Source organism: Hippocampus guttulatus, chromosome 1 (assembly GCF_054856545.1).
Source record: "Hippocampus guttulatus isolate MCC_2025c chromosome 1, RoL_Hgut_1.0, whole genome shotgun sequence".
Lineage (NCBI taxonomy): Eukaryota > Metazoa > Chordata > Actinopteri > Syngnathiformes > Syngnathidae > Hippocampus > Hippocampus guttulatus.
The window spans coordinates 26582974-26608880 of NC_141261.1; the positions used below are offsets into that span (position 1 = coordinate 26582974).

General features: G+C 43.0%; 2 protein-coding genes across 12 annotated transcripts; both read left to right on the forward strand.

Moving 5' to 3' along the window:
* The first annotated feature begins 434 nt into the window (after positions 1–434).
* LOC147211187 (glucose-induced degradation protein 8-B homolog) lies at positions 435–4971 on the forward strand. 3 transcript variants are annotated; one of them, XM_086123226.1, is made up of 5 exons: positions 435–715; positions 1220–1347; positions 1452–1648; positions 2477–2674; positions 3825–4971. In XM_086123226.1, the coding sequence occupies exons 1-5, from the start codon at positions 693–695 to the stop codon at positions 3996–3998; spliced, it is 720 nt and encodes a 239-aa protein (XP_085979352.1). In that variant the 5' UTR covers positions 435–692; the 3' UTR covers positions 3999–4971. The 3 variants fall into 3 exon arrangements, with proteins under 3 accessions (XP_085979352.1, XP_085979362.1, XP_085979371.1); XM_086123236.1 differs by lacking the exon at positions 435–715 and adding an exon at positions 726–903; XM_086123245.1 differs by lacking the exon at positions 435–715 and adding an exon at positions 992–1145.
* Positions 4972–7300: 2329 nt separating this feature from the next.
* On the forward strand, positions 7301–20706 carry LOC147211188 (voltage-gated purine nucleotide uniporter SLC17A9-like). 9 transcript variants are annotated; one of them, XR_015102196.1, is made up of 15 exons: positions 7302–7450; positions 7538–7660; positions 8989–9183; positions 9948–10145; positions 12457–12596; positions 14167–14266; positions 14381–14505; positions 14952–15051; positions 16103–16199; positions 16287–16409; positions 16530–16645; positions 17248–17303; positions 18451–18480; positions 18788–19036; positions 19706–19850. XR_015102196.1 is itself a non-coding variant. In XM_086123267.1 (14 exons), the coding sequence occupies exons 3-14, from the start codon at positions 9062–9064 to the stop codon at positions 18808–18810; spliced, it is 1230 nt and encodes a 409-aa protein (XP_085979393.1). In that variant the 5' UTR covers positions 7302–7450; positions 7538–7660; positions 8989–9061; the 3' UTR covers positions 18811–20706. The 9 variants fall into 9 exon arrangements, 3 of the variants coding, with proteins under 3 accessions (XP_085979393.1, XP_085979384.1, XP_085979410.1); XR_015102197.1 differs by having other exon boundaries at positions 18788–18916; positions 19706–19848; XR_015102208.1 differs by having other exon boundaries at positions 16287–16423; positions 18788–20706.
* Positions 20707–25907: the final 5201 nt, after the last annotated feature.

Genomic DNA, 25907 nt, shown 5'->3' on the forward strand with positions numbered 1-25907 from the left:
TCCATGTAGGGTACTTGAGCGGGTGGGAGAGGTAGTTTATCGGGTGGCAGTCCCCCCCAGGGGCAGAAAGGTTGCCCTACATCGGGACAGGTTGGCCCCCTACCGGGGCAGCGGTGTTCCTGTATTTGAGGCGGGGTCCGCTTCATCCACCAGTTCAGAACATGTGGTGGATCCATGTTCCCCAGATCCCACCAATGTTGTCCCAAGCCAGCCAGCTGAAGGTGGTATAGACTCAGAGGCAGGCCGACCACAGAGGCTGAGACGAAGACCACGACGGCTGGAGGACTTTTTTTGTTGAACCCTCGGGGCGAGGGTTTCATAAAGGGGAGGGCAGTGTAATATCTGTTTCTTGTATTTGTGTGACGTCATAGGGAGGGGAGGAGCCAGGTTGGGGGAATATTGGCTCCGGTAGAGAGTCTGAGTGAGGAGCGCATGGGCGTGAGTTGTGGCTAACAGCAACTCCTTTGAATGCGTGTGTTTATTACTTATTTTGTTATTAAAAATGATTAATAGTATCAGCGACTGCGAGCGTCCTTCTCTCCGCTACTGAAGGGCATTACAATACTGAAAAGTAGATATATTTTCAATGTATCTAATACAATCATTGTTGCATATGTAATTTCTTTAAAGGTTTTTCCTACAAATCCACACGTTGCCCTGCCTCAGCAACCGGACGTCATCGTGCCGAACCAATGGGTGATCTCGCAAGAATGACGTACGTTGCTATCGCGAGGATATCACATTAGCTTGGCTTATTAGCAGGCCACCGAAAGATTCATCGCAGTCTGTGTTGTAATTCACAAATGTTCTCCTCTCGGAGAAAGCACTCGGGCTAAGTGTCATCACTTGATACTTCTCCTCGTCAACAAGAAAGGAAATAAACACCGGAGCTCGCGTTGGACGGTAGGTTCGCAGCTAACGGAGAGCTAACTAGCCGGGGCAGTCTGACTGTTGCCTGCCTGGGGTGAGGAAATGAGGAAATGGATTTGTTTTGGGATCTGTCGCCGGACGTTTACACCAGTTCAGCGCTAGAAAACCTTCAAAACTCGTTTTCTCTCGTCATCATTGCACAGCTGCTATTTCCCCCTTCCTGCCTGTATTCAGCACGTAGCATGTTTCTCCTCCGCTGTCCGTTTAGTGTTGCTGTAGGTACTTGAAGCCGCCAAACCGTGTCAGTCTTGCTCCCGTCTCCCGGTTTGAGCCTTTCGCTCTCTTGCAGGCTTCCAATGATGAGTTATGCTGAAAAGCCTGAAGACATCACAAAAGACGAGTGGATGGACAAATTGAACAACGTGCACATTCAGAGAGCGGATATGAACCGGCTCATTATGAACTACCTGGTGACCGGTAAGTCACCTCAAAACACGTTGGAGTGAATCGACACGACAAAGCAGAACATACAATTGTTTCAGAATGTGACGTGCCATGTTCTGGTCTGTCTTGTACTCAAGAGGGATTCAAAGAGGCGGCAGAGAAGTTCCGGATGGAGTCTGGTATCGAGCCCACTGTGGACTTGGACTCTCTGGATGAAAGGATAAAGATCCGAGAGATGATACTGAAGGGACAGATCCAGGAAGCCATCGCACTCATCAACAGTCTGCACCCTGAGCTGCTGGACACCAACCGATACTTGTACTTTCATTTGCAGGTACATTTGCATGCCACACAATATAAAGTGAGTTTAAGCTGGATATATGACCATGCTCGTAACTAGGGATGAACAATTTTGAGAAGTCATCTAATCTATTTATACATGTTCAAAATGAACACACACAAAAACAAATGTAAATAATGGCACTTTTTTTTCCTCTCCAGTTTCGTGATGGATTATTTTTCCAAGTTTCTCTTCCCATGTATTTTTTTTAATAAACACGACCAATAAATTTCATCTTTAATACTAGAGCTGTGTAATACGGGTGAGATGCGTATCACGATGTCAGTATTTCATATCAGCAGTCCTTGTTTTTAAATACAATTCAATAGAAATCACGGTTACACTGCGGTAATCTGCAGTTTATAGCGATCACTTTTTATCGGTTCTCACAGTATACTTAAATGCCCTCAAATGTGGGAAAGGAGAGTACCTTTGAGTTGTTTATTCAATGCCGGGAGGAGATTACAGCACACAAGCTCCATGTTGGTTGCATGATGTGAAGACGAAACAGAGGGCAAAATGTTAGGTGGCACCAAAATGAGTCATGAAAATGTGCGATCTTATTTAACACGTTTGTATCCAATGTACCAAATAATGCTACCATCGTGGTTAGTACCAGCCCGACTGATGACTGTGGCTGGGCAATATGGCCTTAATATAAAATCTTGCCTTTAGCCGCACCTTTCTTACGGAAAAACTATTTAACATTCTTTTGCACATGTTGTCTGCTTCTTTGCAGCAATTTGTCTTCTTTTTTTTTTTTGAAAGGCCATACGTGATCCAGCCTTGTTTCATCACTTGTGTGTCATTCCCCTTGCACAGCAGCAACATTTGATCGAGCTCATCCGGCTAAGGGAGACCGAGTTGGCGCTGGAGTTTGCCCAGACGCAGCTGGCCGAGCAGGGGGAGGAGAGCCGCGAGTGTCTTACAGAGATGGAGAGAACGCTTGCCCTGTTGGCCTTCGACAACCCTGAGGAGTCGCCCTTTGGAGACCTACTCAACATGATGCAACGGCAGAAGGTACTCGCACCGGCTACCTTTTCCAAAAATGCTGTGTTGACCAACAACATTTACATATCACCAGAATTATCTCTTACACAATGAATAAATCTCCAGTTTCTAAATCAATAAAAAGAAAAGCATGACATTATTCAAATCAACTTTTATATTTTGGTAGAGGGTGATTCTTTTTTTTTTGGGTTTTTTTTCCCCCTTCCCTGGGCCGATACGATGATATTCATTTTCAGTACAGGGAAAATATTGGCATCTGAAAAAAAAGAAAAGAAACGATACAAAAACGCCAGCTCTTTGTTGAAATATCTGAATCCATACTATCACAGACAATAGACATGATTATTTTATCAGCCGTCAGATCTTTTTAAAAAAGGCAGATGCCGATATTCATCATATTGTCGGTGCCCATAATCGGCCTGACCAATAATTGATCTAACCCTATTTTATGGCTTCTCTTGATACAAAATTCAATAAGATAAATTCTCTCTCTCTCTCTCTCTCTTTAATATACATAAAAAATATGGGATTGCAATCTGGAACCCGGCGAGGCCACTCAAGGAAATGCTTCTTACAAAACTGTCAGGCTGTTGGCAATTGTGTTGATAATTTTATGTAGCAACAGCACTGGGCGAATTGCTCATTTCATACAGGACTGTTTCATCTCATTTCAAAATAAAGTGAGAGAAGGTAAGCACTCGGAGGGTGTTGTATAATTCTTTTAGTGGTATATATGGAATATAAATTGTGTATATCATTATCGTGCTATAAAATGGGCTATATCGTGATAGATGTTCTTTTCAATACTACCCGGCACTACTCAAGTGAGTTGTTTTAGCCAGCAAAATGACTACTGTGGTTCTGATGTCATTTTGTCTCATCAACCACAATCTTTGGGGAGACATCTGTCTCAAAACAGTTTCTAGAGAGGGAAATCATGTGCTGCTAAGCCCAGTTTAAATTGAAGAATAAAATGTTTTCTAAAAGGAAAACCAGATGGTCATTCATTATTAAAGGGATAGTAAAGTATATTTAGCCCTTTTCAGAAGGAAAACACCCCAGTGTGGGACAAATAAAGGATATCTTAATCTTAATCTTACAAAACAAACATTTGAATGTGAGAGTACATGGAAATGAGAAATGTTTTTTTGCTGCACAGGTGTGGAGCGAGGTGAACCAAGCTGTGCTGGACCATGAAAACAGGGAGTCCACTCCCAAATTGGCCAAACTCCTCAAGTTACTGCTCTGGGCGCAGAACGAGCTGGACCAGAAAAAAGTGAAATACCCGAAAATGACTGACTTGAGTACGGGAACCATCGAGGACCCCAAGTGAGCCCAACCACCAGACTTTGTAGGCCCCCTTAATTTATGATCAACCGTGCGGCTGTTGCAGTTGGATAGTGTGCTAAACTAGATTTTGCAGAGGTTTTTTTTTTTTTTTTTTTTGACTGAACTTGGTCATCGTGACTGTTGCATTCAAACAGCACCGTCTAAGTTACCATGGCGCTATACATAGGTGCCTTGAGATAAGAGTGACCCAGTTTTTCAACATACAAGCAGTCATTTGGACGATTTTTCTATTTATTATTATTAATATTATTATTATTGTGCTTTCACTTGGAAGCAAACATTTGAGATAGGAACCTGTTTGTGGGCAGGTGACTCAATTTGTTTCACAGGAAGTAACAGTTTGGCAGAAAAAGCATCTAATATAAAAAAGACAGCCAAACTCTGGGTTATTCAAAACAACCACATAGCTATACCTAAAAGTCTATTTAGCTTGATAGTAACCACAAATTGCCATAAACAACAAATAATGAATAGCATCAGTGTCGCAGTGTTATAGCACTTTATAAAAATGGATATTTTCATGCAAACAGTGGCGCAACACATGCAGACAGACAATAAAATAATTCTGGCAGTCTTATATTTGCATAAAATGAATTGTATAACTGCAACATCCTGTCATTTATCTGTGTGGGTGTTCTACAGCCCCTTGGTGGCCAAGGTGCGCATATTAGAAGGAGCAGCATAATTTCCATTTCATTGAAGCAAAACAAATGTTGCAAAAACGGTTTGTTTCCTTAGATTCTATTTAATTATGTCCTGAATATAAGTTTTTATAAAGTACAGTTTTAGATTTTTCTTGTTTAAAATAAAAATTGATTTAAAAAAAATCATTTTGTGATTGGGGGAACTGGAACCAATTAATGGCATTGCTGTTTATTTTAAAGGGGAATGATGAGTTGAGATGTGTTTTGAGTTAAGAGTATAGTCACAGTCTGAATTAAACTTGTTTCTCAAGGCACCAGTGTATTTTTAAATGGTTGTCACGATTTTTCTTGACTTCTGATTTCAAATTCACTTTCAGCATGGTAGCGCTTATTACTCCTGTGTGGCTCGAAAAATGGAATCCGTTTCAAAATGTGAATCAGGTCTTGACCTGCTTTCCATGGTACCATGTTGCTTTTTGTGCAAACAAGTCACGCCTGCGTTCTACCAGAATACCCAAAACTGGCTTACCCTGCTATCTAGATTTGTGCAACAGCGTATATGCTGTATGGTTTAAAAAAAAAAAAAACTCTAATAATATTGCTACGTTTGTTATTCCTGTGTCATAGAGGCAAGACAAGACTGTAAATTGCTGTACTATTTGATAAGAGCAAAATTGGGATGAGCAGCCTGAGAGGTCACGAAATGAGTGAAAGCTGGGAAGGTTTAAACCAGGGGTTTGGGGGTCAAACTCATTTGAGTTCAGGGGCTACATTCACCCCATAGTGGGCCAGACCAGTATTTTCGGGGTCAAATGAACTATTTAAAACCAACAACCCCTCAAAATGCCCAATATTTATTTGTGTTTGAAAAGATTTCCATTTTTGATCATCGTGTGTGTACAAATCATACGAGCAGTCTGAAATTTCTGAACAGAAAAGCAATTTCAACATTTCAATCGGTTTTATCATTTAAACATGTGCAACTTAAAGATCAATGTGAATCTACCGGTAAATACATATTGTTCGATAAACACTTTCAAATATTTGTAGGTTTTAAAACTCCGTCTGCAAATCTTGTCACACTCAACTGACTCACACTGTCCAAACTCAAGCGCCCTCAGTTGTCCCTCACATGAAAAGACACTCAAGTTGTGGCGACGCATGCGAACGACAAAGAAGCGATCGACCAAACCAGCCTCTTTTCAACTCAAGCAGTCGAGTGATGCTTTGCCATACTCGCCGTCTTCAGATATTTCGACAAGGAGGTGTTCATTTTCACAAAAAGACATTCTTCATCGTGCCCAAGTGGCACGGCAGCATGTCATGTGGCGTACACTCGCATTGCTACGGAAACTTCCCAAATGCAACAATGTCAGGTCTCAAATCTTGAGTAACAGCCAAGTTCAGAATGTCATTAAAGTGGTTCTCAGTGCACCTTTCAGTGGACAAAATGACCACCAATATTTTACGCTTATCGAAATCGCCTTGAGTAAGCTATCGAGCACCCGTGCCGGTTTGGGGAACACCCTCAACCCCCTCCGCAGAGGACCGTTTGTTTGACACCCTTGGGTTAAAAAGACAAGCGAAGACATTTTAGACTGAGCCCGTGTGTGTGTGTGTGTGAGAGAGAGAAAGAAATGATGGAATCTAAATGTATTTCTAAATGTATAAAGTCGAGCTGAATATACCTCATTTGTGTATCTTTGTTTTAACCGTGTTTCTGTTCAATGGTGGTCATGATGAGTTGCAACACTGGGACTTTTGGTAATCCATAACAATCAATGGTAACATTTGCAGTCTATCAAATGTGCCCACCCTCACTTTTTTTTTAATGGTCATTGTTTTCACGCTTAACTGCATGCAAGTGTCTGTTTTTCAAGAGAGGAAAGAGCACTCACGCTTGTCTCTTTTGATATGCGTTGTTTTTCTTTTTTCTTTTTTTTTTTTCAGGAAGCCGAATTTGCTGTGAGTTGTCCATCCTGTAAGTTGTCGACCTCGTGTTGTCTTTCCAGAGACTTGCTCTGACATTTGGGAGACACCGAGTGCTTGCGTCCATTGTACAAATCCACATTTCTAAGAGCAGATTTGTAAATAAACATGACTTTTGTGAAACATTTCTTTTTCTTGTCTTGATTTTGTATTTTGTTGTAATAAGAGTTCTGTCAAAATACTGATTTGGTTGGCTTGGCCGTTTCAAGTTGTGCACCCTCTGATAGTTCCCTAAAATGTCTTCTGAAAGTTCCTTTGTAGTGATTAGGGAACTGAGTGAGTGACTGCAACTGCAGTAACTCCCTAATCACTGGAATTATCAATGGTGACCGGATTTGCCCAAAAAGACAATCCAAAATGCTCAGTCTTGTTGGAATGGCCATGTCGGTCTGATTGTATGTTTGGAGGCGGGTTCTGGCCTTTTTCGGGAGCATTTTGGTGTGACAGCGCCTTTAGAAAATGTGCTCAAACGCCTTCAATTTAGAGTAAAACAGCACAACTTGATTATTTCTGAGCCTCCTCGACCCTTTGATTTTCTGTTCCTCGGGGCAGCCCTTCTTTGATTGGCAAACAAGTTTCAGTTCAAAGTGTCCACCAGTAAACTGGTACGACTTGCTCCTAATTCTCTAGCTTAGCCTATACATGATCGCATTGAATCATTTTCAGACCACAATAAGCGCAGCGCATTGCGCTGTGGAACAACCCGTTGGTTGTCTTTGTCCTGTCGTGGCATTTCAAGGCGGCACACTTCCCTGTTCCACGTGGGCTGCGTCCAAGGTGGCTGCTGCAAGAAATACATTTTGTAAGTGCTAAAAGAAGAGTCAACAGTGAAAATTAGCGGTTCAGAGAACGGACTGAAAAGATGTGCCTTTCTTCTTCCTCCAACCAGCACAGGACCAATGTGCTGATGTCGCCAGAGTAGGTGAAAGCTGCAACGAAGACCTCACATTTGAAAGGGCACTATGAGATGAAACGTAGGATTTTTCCAGAGACTTTTCCTCATAATTCCGAGGTAAGAATGATGAAAATAAATGTTCTGAAACTGTTCTGGATATTAAGCTGCAAACAGCATTCTTGTCACATCTACTACGCAACAACAAAGAGCAACACTTGCTGTGGATTTTCTTGTTTCAGTGTTTTGCTCTTGGCCATTGTTGGGTGTTTCCAGCTGTGGCTTTTGGCTCCTTAGTTTTGGTGGCATCATTTTTTTCCAGGCCTGTTTAATGAGTTTGCCTTTGGAAAAAAAATCAGTTCAACCACAATTCAACAGCAATGTCTACTTTTTATTTCATTACATTGCTCAGATTCAAATTATTCCTGCGTTATTACCGGAGGGCCGTCAAAAATTCTGTCCACCTGTGTCGATGGGCAACGTCTTGCTTCTCCAATTCTGTTGTGTCTTGTTGGGCCGTCCATGGAGCTGCTGTCTCTTTTGCTTTCCGGCCTTATACGAGCCCAATATCTCAAGATCTCAATTGCGGTTGACTTTTTTATCGACATTAGAGATGTAACAAGGAACAGTTGAATCGGTTCTCAAATTAATCATCTCTCAACAGTAAATAGTCTCCCATTCCTGTAGTCCTTAGTGTCTAATGATTACACAAAATCAAACAACCACCAATGAAGCAATATCACGTGAGAAGGAGTGACGTACAGTTGTACTCAGAAAACGTTTTAAAACTGAAAGCTACTTCTTGGCTACTGATTCACTACTATCATGACATGAACTTCGGAGAAATCTAAAAATATTCCCTGTCGAGAAGCTGGGTATTTGGACAGTTTGATGTTCGGCAAGAGCACTTGACAATGAATCGATTATTAAAATGGTTGTCGGTTAGTTTAATAATGATTCCTTTTTGAGTAATTCATTGTTGCAGATCTGGCTGGCAGTGAACGATTGCATTCCAGCTGACGAAAAGAACTGGATTGCTGTGTGGTGAAAAGTGTAACATTTGAATGTTGCACCGTCTGTTGGGCACCCACCAACCAGAACAAAATGAAGTTACATTTTTACTTTCGCCTCTAAAGAGTAATAACAATGTCCCAAATATGTCCAGGCTCCTGTTGTCGTTGTCTCAATTTCTGGAGCATTGACTCATCTCCCCCATTTAAGCGCTTCATTCTCTCTCTCTCTCTCGCTCTCTCTCTCTCACACACACGCACACACACGCACGCACGCACACACACACACACACACACACACACACACACACACACACACACACACACACACACACACCCTATTCAACAACTCCCTCTAAATACCTCTGACGTCACTCTTGATGGCACCACTGAGGAGCTTTTTCAGGGTTTTTGTTCTAACACGTTTTACTCGTCTAGCTCGTCCGCCTGCGATCGGGTGACGGCAGCGCACTACTCTGGGCGGAGGAACGAAGACACCACCATTTCCCAAATGGCACAAAACCACATGCTGGGAAATGGTTCAAATGACTTTGCCGTTCCTCTCTTGGAGCGCGATGTCTGCTCTGCCAACAACACTTCAGAGGAGCCGCAAGGCAAACATCTGTGGCCCAGGTGAGATGCGCTTTAATCAAGTTCACTTGCATCGACAATAGTTTTCTACTCTACTGTATCTGGATTGTGAGCAGCGTCGCCACAGTTACCGTTAAAAAGTAACGTCGTTACCTTACAGATGAATTGCTTTCAAAAGCATCTCCCTTACTTTACTGATGATGTCCATGTTTTTTTTTTTGGGGGGGGGGGGCGGTAGACGTAAAGTTATTGAAGCTAGATAACACTCTTGTCGACAGCACATGGCGCTGCCGTTTTTAGCCGACACAAACTTAAAATAGTGACTGCACTTCCAGCTTGAAAACGCAAATCTCTCCTTCCCCCCTTGCTGTTTATATTGTATGTTACGTGAGTCGTCAAAGAACATGACATGACCCGTACGTGACGTCACTCCCTCAGAGGCGAATGTGAAGTTGAAGACTCCCCCGATGCCTCACTATGTTCAAACCGTTTCCCTTTCTGAACGTGTTGCATAATGTACCCTTGTTTGTTGAGTGCCAGCGTCCTCCTGTATTTTATTATTCATTAAAACCCTTATGCCCTTCGAAAAAAGTAGGTACCAGTAATTGCAATACTGATGTCAAGTTGAAGTAAATATGTTCTGCTTAGTAACGTTTATTTTGAAGGATAACTGTAGCCCGATGACCTGACTGAAAAAGTAATCCGTTGGATTAGTAATGGCGCATGTGCACATTTTGTGTGTGACCGACATCACCGATTGTGAGATTTTCTGGGAGTCCAAAAATCTTTTTATTTGCCAACAACAGAGCAGAGGCCCGCAAATGGATGCCAGTGTTGTTTGTGGGGACGTGCCTGTTGTACTCTGCCCGGATGACGATGCCCGTTTGTGTGGTGGCGATGGCAGCCACATTCCACTGGAACAAGATCGACTCTGGCCTGGCCCTGGGTGGATTCTTCTGGGGCTACTCGTGCACTCAGATCCTGGGTGGTCATGCGAGTGACAAGCAAGTCTTTCTACTTGGCTCACTTCTGCAGGCTTCACACACTTTTGGGGTCCAGGGAACCCCTCATAATCCCAACGGCAATATTGTATGTGATTTATCCCCAAAAATTTGACCTGAGGTATGTGCTTCAAAGGTGCTAATGTTTTGGCATAATCACGTTGCCTCAAATGTAAAACTCTACTCCTGATTTTGGGAGAGCTTCAAAGGCACACATAACAAAGATGTCAGATTTGTGATTCCGGGGTGCCTTGAGATACAACTGACGCGATGTACAAGTTTTCCAAGACACAAGCTGACATTCAATCAAATGTTTTTATTTTTATTTTTTGCTTTGACTTGAGAGTGCAAACTTGAGATACGAGCTCGGTATGGTGGCAGTGAGGTCAACTCAACTCACTTGACAACAAGCAGAAGATTGGCAAACGGGGTCATATTCTCCTGCTTGCGCTTTAGTCAATTTCTTTCACGCCTTCCTTGCGCACTTTCTCCGTCTCGGCTTCTGACACACTCAACTTGGAAATACATGCGCGACCACCAAAAAATGTATGTAAAGTCCGAGGATGGCGCTGATTTCTGGAACGGGATTTTCCCGAGACCCGAATTCCATCGCGATTTCTATGTGCAAAATATGTCAAACTTTAAATGTGAAAGTAACGTCACACTGTAGGTCCGGGGATTATCGCCAGCGTGCGCGGCTCATCTACAGGCTACTTTGAAGGAGTGTGTGTTTTCTCATTCACTTTTTAATAAATTCAATAAAGCCATGTAATCAGAATACCGTGCTCATAACAGAATTCTTGGGAGACGGCGCACACCGAGAGTTGATCAGGTTGCCAAGCAACGGACTGCGCGTGTGGGGCATCAAATTCCCACAAATCAAAATCTATAACGCACGGCCCATGGCTGCAGTTCTTTATGATCGGCGCTTCCATGCAACCGTCAAAATGTGGAAATGCTCCCCGCAGGTGATGGAAAAAAAGTCATGATCCTTTTTTCATCAATTTGTCAGAGAAGGCCCCCATTTGAAGGTTGCACCACCCGGAGTGCATACATTTCATCAAAGTGCCTAAGTGACACACTTCAACCTTGAGGCGCCAGAGTTTTTTTTTTTTTTATCAGTAAAGACAGCCAGATAAGGTATTTCCCAAAATTGTAGCTTGGAAATGGTTATAGATAACGGCATACTGTAAATGTTTGTTGCAAGTTTCATATGTTGGCGCTTGAAGGTTTAAGTCAACGGAAGAATCTGCACAGCCAAAAAGCCAAGTCAAATTTCTTGATAAAGCCCTTTATCACAGAAAAGTCTCCAAGGGCTTCACATGCCCACAGTTGACAACCCCCAGGAGGGCAAAGAGAAACTCCCCAAAAAGAAAACATCTGGGGAAAAATTAGAAACCATGAGAAGAGGCCACTAATCGGGGAATCCCCTTTCCGGCATGACCATGCTGCAACGGATGCTGAGTGGGCAACATTTAACTCATAATATGATGCTATACGATGTTTCAAGTTAGTGTGAAAGTCCATTCAATCAGATGAAGCGCTGCAGGAAGATGCCTTTGATGATTTGGGTCCCATCTCAATTGGTCAATGCTGAAATCTCCACAGCAGCGCCTCCGAGGAAGTGGTCCACCTGTGATCTTGTCCCGGTCAGTGGGCGCAGTATCCAGTGAGCCGCTTCCAAGCCCAGGATGAGGGGCCAGGAGCCTGAATAGAAGCGTCACTCAAACAGGATGACATGTAGTTCAGCTCAAGGCGAGAGTATATGAAGACGTCTTCAATCGTGTTTTAAACATTTCTTCTGCGGTCGCGCTTCCAATGTCCGTGGGTATGTCATTGCGGAGCACTGGAGCCAGAATAGAAAAAGCACCTTTTCTGACTTAAGCACAAAGGAAAATATGCTCCGTAGTCAACAATTCTTCTGAAAAGAGGCTCAAAGCTGTTAAATGCCACTCCCAATACAAATTTACTCTGAAAGCAAACATCAAAGAAGGAGAATTACACAATGCATATTTAACATTAACGCACAGTTCTTGCTTTTGTCAATTAGCCAAAAGCAAACACTAGCCCTCGATTGGAACTGCATATATAACGATTTAAGAAATGGATATTTGAGCAGCAACACATTTAGCAATTCTATATAACAGTACTCACAGTTATATGTTCTTTATCCTCTGCAATGAGCTTGAGACCCACTCAGTTGGGGCTTTTTTTTTCACCCTTGATAAAGAGACATCGGTCTCAAGTGTTTGTTTTTTTTTCTGGTTAAATCAAGGTTTCACTTGACTTTGACGCTGAATGTTCTATTTTGTAGAATTGGAGGGGAGCGAGTCCTGCTCTTCTCAGCCACCTCGTGGGCGGTGGTCACAGCCAGCACGCCAGCTTTGGCCCATTTTGGCTCTCGCACCCTGGCTCTCATGACCATGGCCCGAGTCTTCATGGGAATACTGCAAGGTGAGCTATCTGAACAATTTTAGCAATCTAGATTTGCGACAGGATGGGCGGTTTCAGCACACAGTCATATGACTACAAGGTGGACTGAGGTGGACATGCATCTGCTGACATGGTTGAACTCCGTTTTTTTTTTTGTTGTTGTTTTTAGCAACCATATCATTTCGGTTGTTTATTTTCACTGCCCCTCTTGTAAACCTTTTTTTGAATCTGTTGCGTTGTACAGGTTTTAGGTCACATTTATGGTAGAAAATGTATGGAAATGATTTATGTCGGTCCGGTTATTTTATATCACAAAAAACTAACAGGGAGGTGTAGACTTTGTATCCACTCTGTTTGTGGATATGCCGACATTACGGCTGTGTGTCTCCATTAGTTTCTGTAATGTCCCCTCGAGGAAGAAGAAAATATTTCACATCCTCCAAACTCTGTACTGAAAATAGATAAACTTAACAACAAAAAATATCTTTACTGGCATTAGTTTTTTTTAAGTCTCTCTCACCTTTCTTTTCATCCCTGTTAAATATTTTTCCATGGTGGCTCTTTGTCTCTCTTTGTCCACTGCACTTCATTCTCTGGTGCGCACTGTGCTGTGTGCGCATCCTTGGTGCAAACAAACCAAATTGAGCTCATACACTCTGCAAACATTCTCACAATGAGAGCGGCACTGACACCTGCTGTAGTGGTTGTTCAAATACACTTTATTCTCTTGCCACGAAAAAAAAGCAAGTACCCTTGGGTTTGAATGGGGAGATATTGGGGTTTGGGGGGGGGGGGGGTCCGTTCCTCCCAGTCAGGCCCTTCCTGGTCTCCTTGTCATTGCCCACATGAGCATTGAAGTCCCCCAGCAGAATGAGGGAGTCTCCGGCGGGAGCGCTCTCTATAGCACACCCTCTGAGGACTCCAAAAAGGGTGGGTACTCTGAATTTCTGTTTGGTGCAGAGGCACAAACAAAAGTCAGGACCTGCCCCACCACCTGAAGGTGGAGGCAGGCTGCTCTCTTGTCCACCGGGGTAAACCGCAACGTACAGGCTCCAAGCCGGGGACCAATAAGTATGCCAACACCTGCTTGGCGCCTCTCACCGTGGGCAACTTCACAGTGGAAGAGTGTCCAACCCCACCAGTGTCCAAGTGAAATGCTACCAAGCTGTAGGTGGAGGCGAGCCCGACAATATCAAATCGGAACATCTCTACCTCACACACCAGCTCAGGCTCCTTCCTGACATTCCATGTACCTAGAGCTAGTTTCTGTAGCCGGGGATCCGACCGCCAAGGTCCATGGCTTTTTCCACCGCCCAGCTCGCAGGACTCCCAACCCCTTTGGCCCCTCCCGCAGATGGTGAGCCCTTTTGGGGCTGAGCCCGGCCAGGTCCCATGGTTGTAGGCCCGGCCACCAGGTGCTAATAGTATTGCTGGCTATTAGTGGCATCCTTCATAAGTTACTGATACCTTGGTATCAGCTCAATACTGATACCTGGTATCGGGACCTACCCGTCACTATTTATAGGAATATATCGTGTTATATCGTGCTACCACTCTGCATGCGATCTAAATGTCCATTGCTGTTTTCCAGGTGTATTCTTCCCATCTTTGGCCAGTCTGATCGCACAGCGCGCACCGGAAGGGGAGAAGAGCTTTTTAAACAGCATCATGCACAGTGGTAGCTCTCTTGGGTATGCGGCGCACACAAAAAAACCCGCCTGCATACATAAGTGCACGCACATGCTGCTCAACATACGTAAGATGCAAAACGTGTTCTTTGTGATGCCTCTGGACGGTGCTTTCAGAATACTGTTGGCAGGCTTGCTGGGCTCCGTACTGCTGGACCGGTATGGTTGGGAAAGTGTATTCTATGCTGTTGGTCTTCTGTCTGGATTCTGGGCGCTCGTTGTGTGGCAGTATTTTCTGAAAGGTGCGTATTCACGATGACATCGTTGCATCTCTCAACTATTGTGTTTTCTTGAATTTGTGGCTTAGGCTAAATAGTTTTGTGAACGTGTTTAAAGGGGGAGTTTGCAGTTTTTAATCCACACTTTTTTTTCTTCATTTTTTCCGTGAAAGGTGGGGGGGGGGGGGGGCAAACGGCAGACCATTTGACTTCCTCTGTTGTTGTTGTTGAAAACTGAAGATTTCTGAGTTTCTGATCAAAAGAAGTCCAGATTTTATTTCATAGTATTAACATCGAGATGTAAATGACAAATGGAGAGAGAAAGTATACCGTCCAATAATTTATGCTTACCTGAAAAATTACCCCACTCGCTGCTGGGTTTTTTTTGTGCTGAACAGTAAACTCATTGAACTTAATTATCATGCGACACCATTTCAAACGGTAAAATATTTGACATATGATGTTTTCAGGCAAAGCTTATCCAAAGCAGAAAGAAGGAAGAGATGACTCCCAATCAAGGAGTTTTGCATGTACACATCTGCTGAGATTCGTCAAAAAACCATGCGTCTGGTACGGATGGGTTACACGTTATAATAGTATTGCAGTAACATTTTTGTATAAATCAGTGCTTGTACTCTATATTAGAATGTAATGTCAAAAATACTGTATAAGTATGAATGGAAGGAGATACAGTACCGGTACTTTTTCCTCGGACTGCACTTCTGTCGTCTTATTTTGAACTTATTACAAGTGACCACTAGATGGCAGTGCTGGGGATGACACTCTAGCCCAGGGGTGGACACTCCGGTCCTTAAAGCCACTGCCCTGTATATTTTTGACGTTTCCCTCCTCCAACACACCCGATTGAAATGATCTGCTCATCTGCAAGCCCTGCGGAAGCCTGATAATGATTCTGGTCATTTGAATCACACGTTTGGAGGAGGGAAACGTCTGAAACATACAGGAGAGCAGCCTTTGAGGACTGGACACGCCCACCCGTGTTCCAGACCGGTAATTCTCAACTGGTGGATCAGGACGCACAAGTGGGTCGCAGAGCCATTTTGGGTGGGCCGTGGACAGGTAGCAAAAAAATGTCGAGCATAATAGTGCGTCTTTTAATAAATGTGGGCTTTTCTATGCTGCCTGTCACGTTTGGTTTGGATTGGGAACTAAATCCAGGGAAGCAGGAAGTGCTCCAAAAACAATTTACTTTCAAAATCAAAGGGCAAATAAACTACTCTGAAATATCCAAAATGTGAAATTAGCAGAAATCCCAAACAATGAGGCTCAAAGTAACTAAACACACACCAGGAAAAAAGACTTGACATGACACCAAGACTGCTAAAACACACTGAACCAAGAAGGACAAAAAAGGGAAACTTAAATACAAGCAAGTGAGAAGACAATGAGAAACACTTGGACAAGACATAAGTGTCAGATTGGAAGACATAAGGGACCAAGATGACAAGCACAGGTGGCCCGATAATCTAATGACACAAACGTAGACAACAAAAAAAACACAATGAAAACGAAATTCTAATCAAAACTGAATCACACAAGACAGATACATCCTAACATGAAACATACATGAACCTGTTTGTCATTGTGTGCTTTGACACAGGGCCATGGTCTTGGCTCACCTGTGCACATGCGGCACCTCCTACACATTACTCTCATGGATGCCGACATACTTCCATGAAGAATATCCCCACGCCACGGTACTCGTGTTCTCCTACCGGCCCAGAGGGCATCCACTATGTTTGCGCCAATGACCCCAACGGCCCGTCGCCCGGCTTTCCTTTCAGATGTGGGTGTACAATGTGTTCCCTTGGGCGGCTGCCATTCCGGCGGCGCTTTGTGGCGGATATCTCTCCGATTCGCTCATCAGCCAAGGATACAGTGTCGCGTTTGTGAGAAAGTCCATGCAAGTAAGCGTATACATGTATGTTCTATTGTTGCAATCACAGCAGCGTGCTGCTCATATGAGTTGCTTTCGATGGTCGCCTGCACTTTGTCACGTTTTAAAATGCATGTCTGGCCCCTCTCAGTTCATCGCCATGGGCGTGTCCAGCGCTTTTGTCTTGCCGCTGTCTGTCAAGGTGTCCTTTCCCATCGCCGTCATCTGCATCTCTGCTGCGATGGTTGCACTCTCCTTCACCAGCTGGTATGTGCAAATGATGAAGAACTCTCTGAAAATTTGAATATTGTGGGAAAAGTTGTTTGTGGTCAGATGCATAAACATTGTTTTGGTCTTCAAATGGAGTCAAGCTGTTCGCTCAATCCCTATCGGGATTGTTATAGAGTGGAACTAGATATTTCCATAAAAATCATTTACAATACGATCACTCATCCCTACACTTTAATCACGATACAGATATTTTTATTTGGTGGACTGTACAGTATAGTTTGTTCCATTCCAAGGGTAGGGAACACCGGTTCCTCGAGATCCTTATCCTGCCTTTTTTAGACCTCTCTCGACTAAAACACATTGAGTCAAACGATCAGCTCTGTAGAAGCCGGAAACTAGCATGATCAATTGAATCAGGTATGTTGGAGTCGGCAGAGATCAAAAACAGGCAGGATATGGCTCTCGAGGAACCGGAGTTCCCTGCCTCTGGTCCAGTCATAAGAGGGTGTGCGCATTTGTGCAACCACGTTATTTCAGTTGGTTGTTTTTACTGGCCCACTCAAAAGAAAAATTCATGTATGTTTTACCTGTGTGACAGATCATGCTGTGTTTCGCTGATAACTTTTCGTGCATTGCAGTGGTGCATCTGTGAATGTGCAGGATCTCACTCCTTCACGGGCCGGTGCCCTCTTTGGTGAGTGGAGCACGTGTCTCCTTATGACATCGTGATGGATGAATGTGTCACGTGTCGGCTCGGTGACTCGAAGGCAGTGTTTTTCAAACTGAGCCCGTGGGGGTCTGCAGAATGATTGCGCAATGACTGGCAATGATTTAAATAAACGGTCAAGTATGTAAATTGAGGCTTCAATTGATGCCTACACACATCTATATGATTTAGCAAACAAATGATATCCGTTAAAAACCTCTGGCGCCTGGAATAAAGTACCGGTATATCACACCGGGTTGTAGCAGGGCTTTTCCAAGGCACAACAACAAGGCGCTCTAAAGTGGCATGCCAGCATTAAGCCCCTGATCACCCACTGATTGTCAAATCTTACTTAAAAAAAAGTATTGAAAACAAAATAATAATAAACATGATGCATAAATAAATAATAGAATAACCCCCCCCCATCTCCCTCTCTTCGTGCTTGAGTGCACACACTTATGGCTGAACACGAGGCTCTCCAATGCACGGACGGTCATCATAGTGACCGAAAACGAACAAAAAACAGGAAGGACAATTTTAAAATAAATCCCAGAAATGTATTTGGGGACAAATGACACCGTCGCTGATGAAAACTTTGACACTGTTCACCAGTGTAATTGAAGCGAAAATATGTTTTGTTTTCCTACTTGTCAATTCAACTAATAGAAATGAACAACCCTTCTCTGAAAACAAATTCAAAATACTTGAATTTGAAAATAAATAACAAATAAAACTGAACTACAGTATAATGAAAATTCTTGAACTATTAAAACGCTGCTCTGAAGCAGTCATGCGGGAAAAGGCTGTCGCATATGTGCTGCATAACGGCGCATTGTTCCAAAGTGGCGAAGGGGCGACTTATGCCGGACACCCAAAGTGCATTACTGGGCCCCATTTTAACCAAAAATGCCCAAAATCTTACAACTGAAGTATCGCCACAATTCAGTACCACATAGTTCTCAGTCTTTGTACATGTTTTCAGCAATTATCTTCTAACGTGTATCATGTATTTAGAAAACATTTTTTCCTGGACCGGCGCCATTTGAGACGTCCTGCTTTTTGGAACAATGTAAACACTGTTAAGCGGCTCAAGAAGTTATTTGAAGTATTCATTTGTCTTATTGTTATGTTTTAGGCTTCATGAATATGCTCGGAGCTTTCACGGGTACGTATCCTCAACGTGTGTTCATTTTCCCAACACGCAGTCAAATGTGTGAATGAGTTGAGTTGAGAACAAAACACGGTCTTGAAACTGGCCTATGAATAGCGTTGCCGTCTCTCCGCTCAGTGATGAGACAATGTTTTTTTAGACGGCTGTTTGACTTTACTTGCAAATCGGTACCATGGAAGACGTCTTCAGTTAGTTATCGAATAGCGTGAAAACCAAGATTAGGATTTTAAAAAAGTGATGTTTTCTTTTGGAGGAGCTCGTCTTGGATTCGAGCCTTTAGCTTCTGTTTCTTCTTTCCAAGGCTTTCGTTTTGGTTGGTTTTGACATTCAGGACTTCAAGAGGTCTTGTCCTGAAGTTCTTCTTTCCAAAGTCTTCGAGGGCCTCTTCGGAAAGAACCTTTATGCCACCTTTGTTGGATGATGCCATCAGGTTAAGTGGAGATGAAAAGGTTGCTTATGTTCCAACAAAGGAAAGCACGGCACTGTTTCAAATGAATTTGACTCCAGTCTTCCGAAACGATGTCGTTGCGCGACGACGAGTATTGCTGATGTAAGTCTCTAGCTTGTGGAAGTATGAACCTAATAATAAAATGAAAAAGATACAGATATTAATGTTTTGTCAAGGATGACCGATTATGTTTTTTGTTGCTTTTGGACATTCTCTAATACATTATGGAAAGATGTTTATAGCTTTATTTCTGTTTATGTCGGACCACTTCTTTCCTTTTGCTTTGAACGTACAGTATATTTTGTGGTTTCATTGACTATCCACAAAACGTTTCAATTCCATTTGTTAAATGGATGTTTACTTTCTTCTAATTATTTTTTAAGTCTTGAGCATGACACACAAGCGTCTTTGCGTGTTCCCTCGACCATGGTGCTCTCTTGTTGCTGCCCTAAAGAATTGTGGCTAATCGGCTTTCATAAAGGTTGGCCAGGAGTACCTTTTGCTACAGCTGGCTTAAAGTGTGCATCCAGGCGCCTTTCCTAAGCGTTTATACAATTCGAACAAACCTATCCTCCAGGTACTTCTGGTTCATCTCACCAGGAGAGGATAGGAACGGAAATTTCTTAGGCAATTCATTTCAGTGGATGAAGACGATTGAGATATTGTGTAAGTGTTTTGAGGCACGGAGTGAATGAATCTATCTATAATTGTGCTAAATGTCATTTTCAAAAGAGAAATTCAAAGTGTAATTGAGTAATGTGTGTCGCCCAGGTGTGCTGATGGTGTCGCTGTCGGGTTACATGATTGAAGTGACCCAGTCGTGGACGTCAGTGTTCTACCTCATTGCCTTCGTCCACTGCTTCGGCCTCGCCGTCTTCCTCTACTTTGGAGATGCCCAACGGGTCGACCTCTAAGCTTTCATTTGAAAAAGAATACTGTGTGTGTGTGTGTGTGTGTGTGTGTGTGTGTGTGTGTGTGTGTGTGTGTGTGTGTGTGTGTGTGTGTGTATGTATGTATGTATATATATATATATGTGTGTATATATATATATGTGTGTATATATATATATATATATATATACATACAGCACATTTGACAATAAAGTTGTACTTGATACTTGACTTGAGATATATTTAAATATACTGTATATATATATACTGTATATATATATATATATATATAGAGAGAGAGAGAGAGAGAGAGAGAGATGAAAAATGGTGCTTGCTTGAAGCTTGCTTTCAAATAAATTATATTCAATGTCTATTTGCATCCTCCTCGTATTCATGAAATTTTTGCCAGACTTAAATTAAACTGTTCTGCTGTGGATGCACTTCCCTCAGATGGATGCCCGGTGCCAACTACCCGTTGGTCACGGCTCTACTTTGAAACACTAACCCAGGTTTAAAATCATAATTTCAAACACTACTGAGTGTTTAGAACCCTACTTTGAAACTCAAACCAAAGTTTAAAATCCTACTTTGAAACCCTAACCCTGGGAGAAAACACCACTTTGACACACGGACTCTATTTTTAAACACTAATTTGAAACCTTCACTATTAGGTTGACCAACTATCGCGCGTAGCGAGTGCACGTACAGCTTTTGAAGCTCAATCCATGTGTTCTTCAAATTGAGGCCGTGTCCTGCAAAATCAATGCTTGCTCTGATACCGGACTTGGTCACGATATCGCACCAAGCCCGAGGCAAACAAATTAATATTATTTCTTCCACAAAGTATTAATTTGATGTTTAAATAAAACATTTATATCGGAACCATGCCCTCTTCTCTCTTTTATTGAAATGTTTGTTTTGAATTTCCTTGGATGGAATTCTCAAGGTGACGTTGTTTGGCTCATACAAGTTTGGCGAAAAATCAACATTAATATATATTGCTTATTAAATGATGAAAGCAACCGACACTCGTTGCGCCACATGTTCATGTGCGCACAAGCAGAGATGTAAACAAAAATGTTGATGACGACTGATTGATCGCAGTTCACGGAGATGAGAGGTTTTGTTTTCGTACGTTGTAGGTTCAGATGATCCTTTGCGAATCACAGGATGGCAGGGGAGGAGGGACATATTCCCGCCAGCTTGGCTAACGCAAAGATCCATTTGAACCGGATGCGTATAGGAAACCACAGGAGTCACCAACCTTTGAAACATTTAAATTCAACATCGATTTTCTTTTCCTTTTGTAATATTTTTTTCTGTTGGAGGCACCTGTTGAAACGGGTTGTCCGTCCGATGCCAAACGTCCGTGCATGCACCATAAATGTTGTCTATGGTAATATGTGGCAGCGGTTGTCGCAAAAGCCATTCAAGACGATTGACTGGGAGCAGCATTGCTACGTGAATAGAGAACAGTAGCATCAATTCAATTCAAAATTAAATTCAAATGTATTTATAGAGGGCGGCCCGGTAGTCCAGTGGTTAGCACGTCGACTTCACAGTGCAGAGGTACCAGGTTCAATTCCAGCTCCGGCCTCCCTGTGTGGAGTTTGCATGTTCTCCCCGGGCCTGCGTGGGTTTTCTCCGGGTACTCCGGTTTCCTCCCACATTCCAAAAACATGCATGGCAGGCTGATTGAACGCTCTAAATTGTCCCTAGGTGTGTATGTGAGCGTGGATGGTTGTTTGTCTCTGTGTGCCCTGCGATTGGCTGGCAACCGATTCAGGGTGTCCCCCGCCTACTGCCCGAAGACAGCTGGGATGGGCTCCAGCACCCCCCGCGACCCTAGTGAGGATCAAGCGGTTCGGAAAATGGATGGATGGATGGATGTATTTATAGAGCACTTTCGAACAGCCATCGCTGCATACAAAGTGCTGTACATGGAGCAATTTAACATATACAATAAACAGTAAAACAAATCGGTAACAAAGACGGTAGAAAGCACCGAACAGTAAAACCAAGAACAAATCTAAGTCACGCTGAGTCGAATGCCAAAGAATACAAGTGAGTTTTGAGGATCAACTCTATGGCAAAGTAAGTACTGTCTGTAGGGTATTGACCCCGCCCACCCACATGCATTTCATGCGCCCGCAGAAATCTATTGGGGTGGGTGGGGGGACAGAAAATGTCCACTTCTGGAATGAGCGTGCTTCACATATTAGAAGCAAATGAATGCGACTGAAGCCGCATTGACACATCCAACGTGGCGGCGACGTTGACGTACGCTTCAGCGCTCTACGCAAACTCTATTTAATGTTTTTTCTTTATTCTTTCCATCACGTCGTCCACTTCTTCAGCACCGCGGTCAGCGCACCACGCAGCCGCAGGAAGCGCAGAGACTGCCGGGTCACTCACGGCCGAACGCGGCGGCGAGCCACCGAGTGCCAGCCGTGGGACAATGCGCGTCATGCAGTCAGTGGGGGTCGAGGGGAAGGGGCCTTTAATTACCTGCATTCCAGAAAATGGAGCCCGAATGCGTGAGGAGGCCAAGATAATTCGCCTGCCTGCTAGCTCGCCGCTTTGTCCAAATAAAACGCAGAGGATATTGCAGAGTGCTCGGGCGATGTGCGTCTGAAAACGTTCCTCATGTGTTCCGGCGTGCTTGCCATGCTAACGGACGCTGTAAAAGATGCCGCTCCTTGTGTTCACGGTGGACCTTGATTGCACACGAGAACCATTAAGGCACGCGGTGAATGCCAAGAGAGGAATCAGTGGGCAGCCTGCATGCGGACGGATGGACAAACCAATCCAGCACATTCAAAGGGTACATACATTCATTTTTGTATGTACATCGGGCGCATTTTCGCATTTGGAGGACATTTTGTATGAGCTTGCTCAAAAGCTGTTTGCGATTTGAAGTCATATTTTAAAATCGCGTTTGCAGTTCCATTTGGTTTCATTACAAGTGCATGTTTCTGTGTACAGAAGCGGCTCACGCTGAAAGAAAAAAAATCTCAGATTTAGTCTCAAACAGTGTTGGGGAAAAACTTGTGAATTTTTGAATCTTTTCGTTGGACATTTATGGCAATGTTTGTCAACTTAATAAATAAATAAATACAAAATTAAACTTAATTCAAAGACTAAATGTCAGGTCACACCTTAATGTTATGATTAAGGTGTAAATAACATATGCAAATAATAAATATACATATCCAAATATTCAGTATGAGGCGGCATTTGGGGTCGACCGGTTAGCACGTCCACCTGTCAGTGCTGAGGTACAGGTATCGAAGTTGGTGACAGACAATAGTGAAGCCGAACAAAATTTTACGCCATTTGAAACTTTTTTTTAAACAAATAAAAACCAAAGCAATTCATCCCCCTCTGAGTTAATACTTTATAGAACCACCTTTTGCTGCGATTACAGTGCAAGTCTTTTGGGGTTTGTCTCTGTCAGTTTGTGGAGACTGAAATATTTGCTCATTCTTCCTTGCAAAACAGCCCAGCTCAGGTACATTAGATGAAGAGTGTTTGTGAACAGTAGTTTTTAGATCTTTCCACGGATTCTCAAATGGATTCAGGTCTGAACTTTGACTTGGCCATACTTCGGCAACTTTATTATTCTTAGTTTTGAAACATCCCATTGTAGATGTTGCTTGATGTGTCGGATCATTTTCTTGTTGGCTCTCTTGTCTCTTTGGTGCATAGCGCCACCTACAGTACTTGCTAAATTTGTATGAAAAGCAGCAGAGAAAAGAAACAAAATTATTATCCTAAGCCTAACCCATTTACTGTATGTACAAAAGACATGAACCTTCGAACATTTTAACCATTTTGGTCAAAAAGTATATTTTTAAATACACAATTAAACATAATTGCATGTTCGTACGTGTATGACGGCAGGCAGTAGGTCTTGCTATACTGTACTGAAGCATTTTTAAAACTTGAAAAGGGAACAATTCAATGAATATAGCCTCCTGAAAATTATGTATAAAGTCATCACCAACTTTCACCAAATAGCCTACAAAACAGGTTTAAGCAAGCAAAAGGCGTTTAAATGCATGGCGTCAGTTTGTGGAACAATCTTAATTGTCGAATTAAAACGTCAGTCCTTTTGCATTTTTAAGAAATGTGTAAAAGCGCAATTATTATAAATTAGAAATTAGGGGATTGAATAAATTTTGTTTCGTATTGTAAAATTATGTTTGTAAATATACCTTGACTGGAGATGTCATTCATTTTCTATTGATAAGGTGTAGATACTGTAGATTGTTTTTCTTCCTGCCCCCTTTCATTTCTTTTAAAGAATGAAATAAATGAAAATGAAAGGACTGCCTCCCTTACACAGCCTCTTTGGTGCCCATGCATTACAAGAGTGCCGGTAATAGCTTTTAAGGTTTTGATGGTATGATGTTAATTTCATTCATTCATTTCAATCTTTTGTAAAAAAAAAAAAAAAAAAAAATACTGTCCCGAGGTTTGACTCTCACAAATTCATGAATTTAATCTAAATCGCAATATCTGCCAGAAAAATTGTAGTTTAATCTTTTCCAAAAATCACTCAGCCTTTAAGATTAAGATATCCTTTATTTGTCCCGCAATGAGGAAATTACAATCAGAATTCAGAAAGGAAAACGCTGGGTAGGGAGCAGGGGCGGTTCTGGATCAATTTCACTGAGGGGGCCGGGCTGGGGCCAGGGGTTTTGATGGGGGGGCACATTCAACCCAGGGCTAAAAAGACAAATTCGAAATGTTATTTGACTTTTTATTTCTTCAGACTTTGAAATTGTAGTCATAACATTACAGTGATGAGAAAAAAAACAGTATTAGGAGGGCTAAAATGTCTGCAAGCGTAACAATACGCCGTGTCCATCTGTTGAGAATATTCAAGCCAGGGGATGATATGGTACCAGCCTGCCAGGGACAAAAATTGCAAATACACTGAAGCTAGATGTTTTACATGCATATAATCATCCAAATTTTAAAAGGCAATGTCTTATATATTGATCCTGTTAAATAAAAATTAAAATAAAAAGGGAGACTAAAAAAGTTACACACACACACACACACAAACGCGCGCACACACACACGCAAATAGCACTCGTGTCGTGGTAATTTCCTTCTCTGCGGACTGCTTCTCATTTTCCCGCTCATTTTTAAGTGGCGCACGCTCGAACTATCCTCTTCTGAGGATAATTTAAGTCCAGGATAAAAAAAGACCCTAGCACATAAATGAGCATATGACAGTTACAACAAGTAACAAGACATAACATGTAATAAGGGGTAGGATGAATGGGAAGGGGGGGGGGGGGGTGACCGCGATGCGGCCGAAATGGCCAGCTGCACGGACACACGAGCGCTCTGCATGTCGAACCACGTCACGGGGGAAAAAGAATCGGAGCGATGAAGACGGTGATAACAAGGATGTGTATGCGCGTGTGGTTGTCCAGTTGTGTATGTGTATGCGTGTACAGGTCATAGCTGCTTCGTCGAGGTCTGCTCATCATGAAGACAGTCCCGGCTTATCGGTCCATGGCCGAGAAGGAGGGGGGTGATGGTGGGGGCCCTAGATTCCATGCGTACTTCCATCCAGGGGAAAGTACGCATGGAACTTTTCAGACAATTTCAGACAGCCTTGAGTCAGTGGTCTGTATCTCTTCACTGGCGCCGATCAGCCGAATCCGAAAACTCTTTCCGCAGTGCGGATTCCAACTTCTCCATGTTGTTGTCGATCGCGCGGAGTCGCTCCAAAACCGCATCAATATTACGGTTGAGCTCAGTCCCCGCTTGAGTCTGAGTGTTGGACATTCGCGCCAAACCATCCAGAATGACCGGCAGCTTCTTCACTTCCAATAAAGCCGCTCCCGTCGGTTGAATTTTGCGATAGAACAGAAAGCTGCCAACACCAAACAGCAGCATACCTGTTATCAAAAGGCCAATAATGTAGATGTCTTCCACATCCTCCACAGACAGTATTGCCAGGCACACCGGTCTCCACTTTCTCTATGGATCCAGGGCGTATCCGGCAGCAAATGTCCCCGGAGGGCAAGCAGGCTCCCCACTGCCTGCTCTTTCCGTCGAAA

What these genes read in the sequence shown, in the direction of transcription:
- LOC147211187 (XM_086123226.1), top strand. Translation starts at nt 693, where the DNA reads ATGGGTGATCTCGCAAGAATGAC. An exon ending in TATGAACTACCTGGTGACCG is followed by an intron (nt 1,348 to 1,451) that starts GTAAGTCACCTC and finishes CTTGTACTCAAG; the next exon opens with AGGGATTCAAAGAGGCGGCA. An exon ending in ACTTGTACTTTCATTTGCAG is followed by an intron (nt 1,649 to 2,476) that starts GTACATTTGCAT and finishes CCCCTTGCACAG; the next exon opens with CAGCAACATTTGATCGAGCT.
- LOC147211188 (XM_086123258.1), top strand. Translation starts at nt 9,062, where the DNA reads ATGGCACAAAACCACATGCTGGGAAATGGTTCAAATGACTTTGCCGTT. An exon ending in CACAGTGGTAGCTCTCTTGG is followed by an intron (nt 14,267 to 14,380) that starts GTATGCGGCGCA and finishes CGGTGCTTTCAG; the next exon opens with AATACTGTTGGCAGGCTTGC. An exon ending in TTGTGAGAAAGTCCATGCAA is followed by an intron (nt 16,410 to 16,529) that starts GTAAGCGTATAC and finishes GGCCCCTCTCAG; the next exon opens with TTCATCGCCATGGGCGTGTC.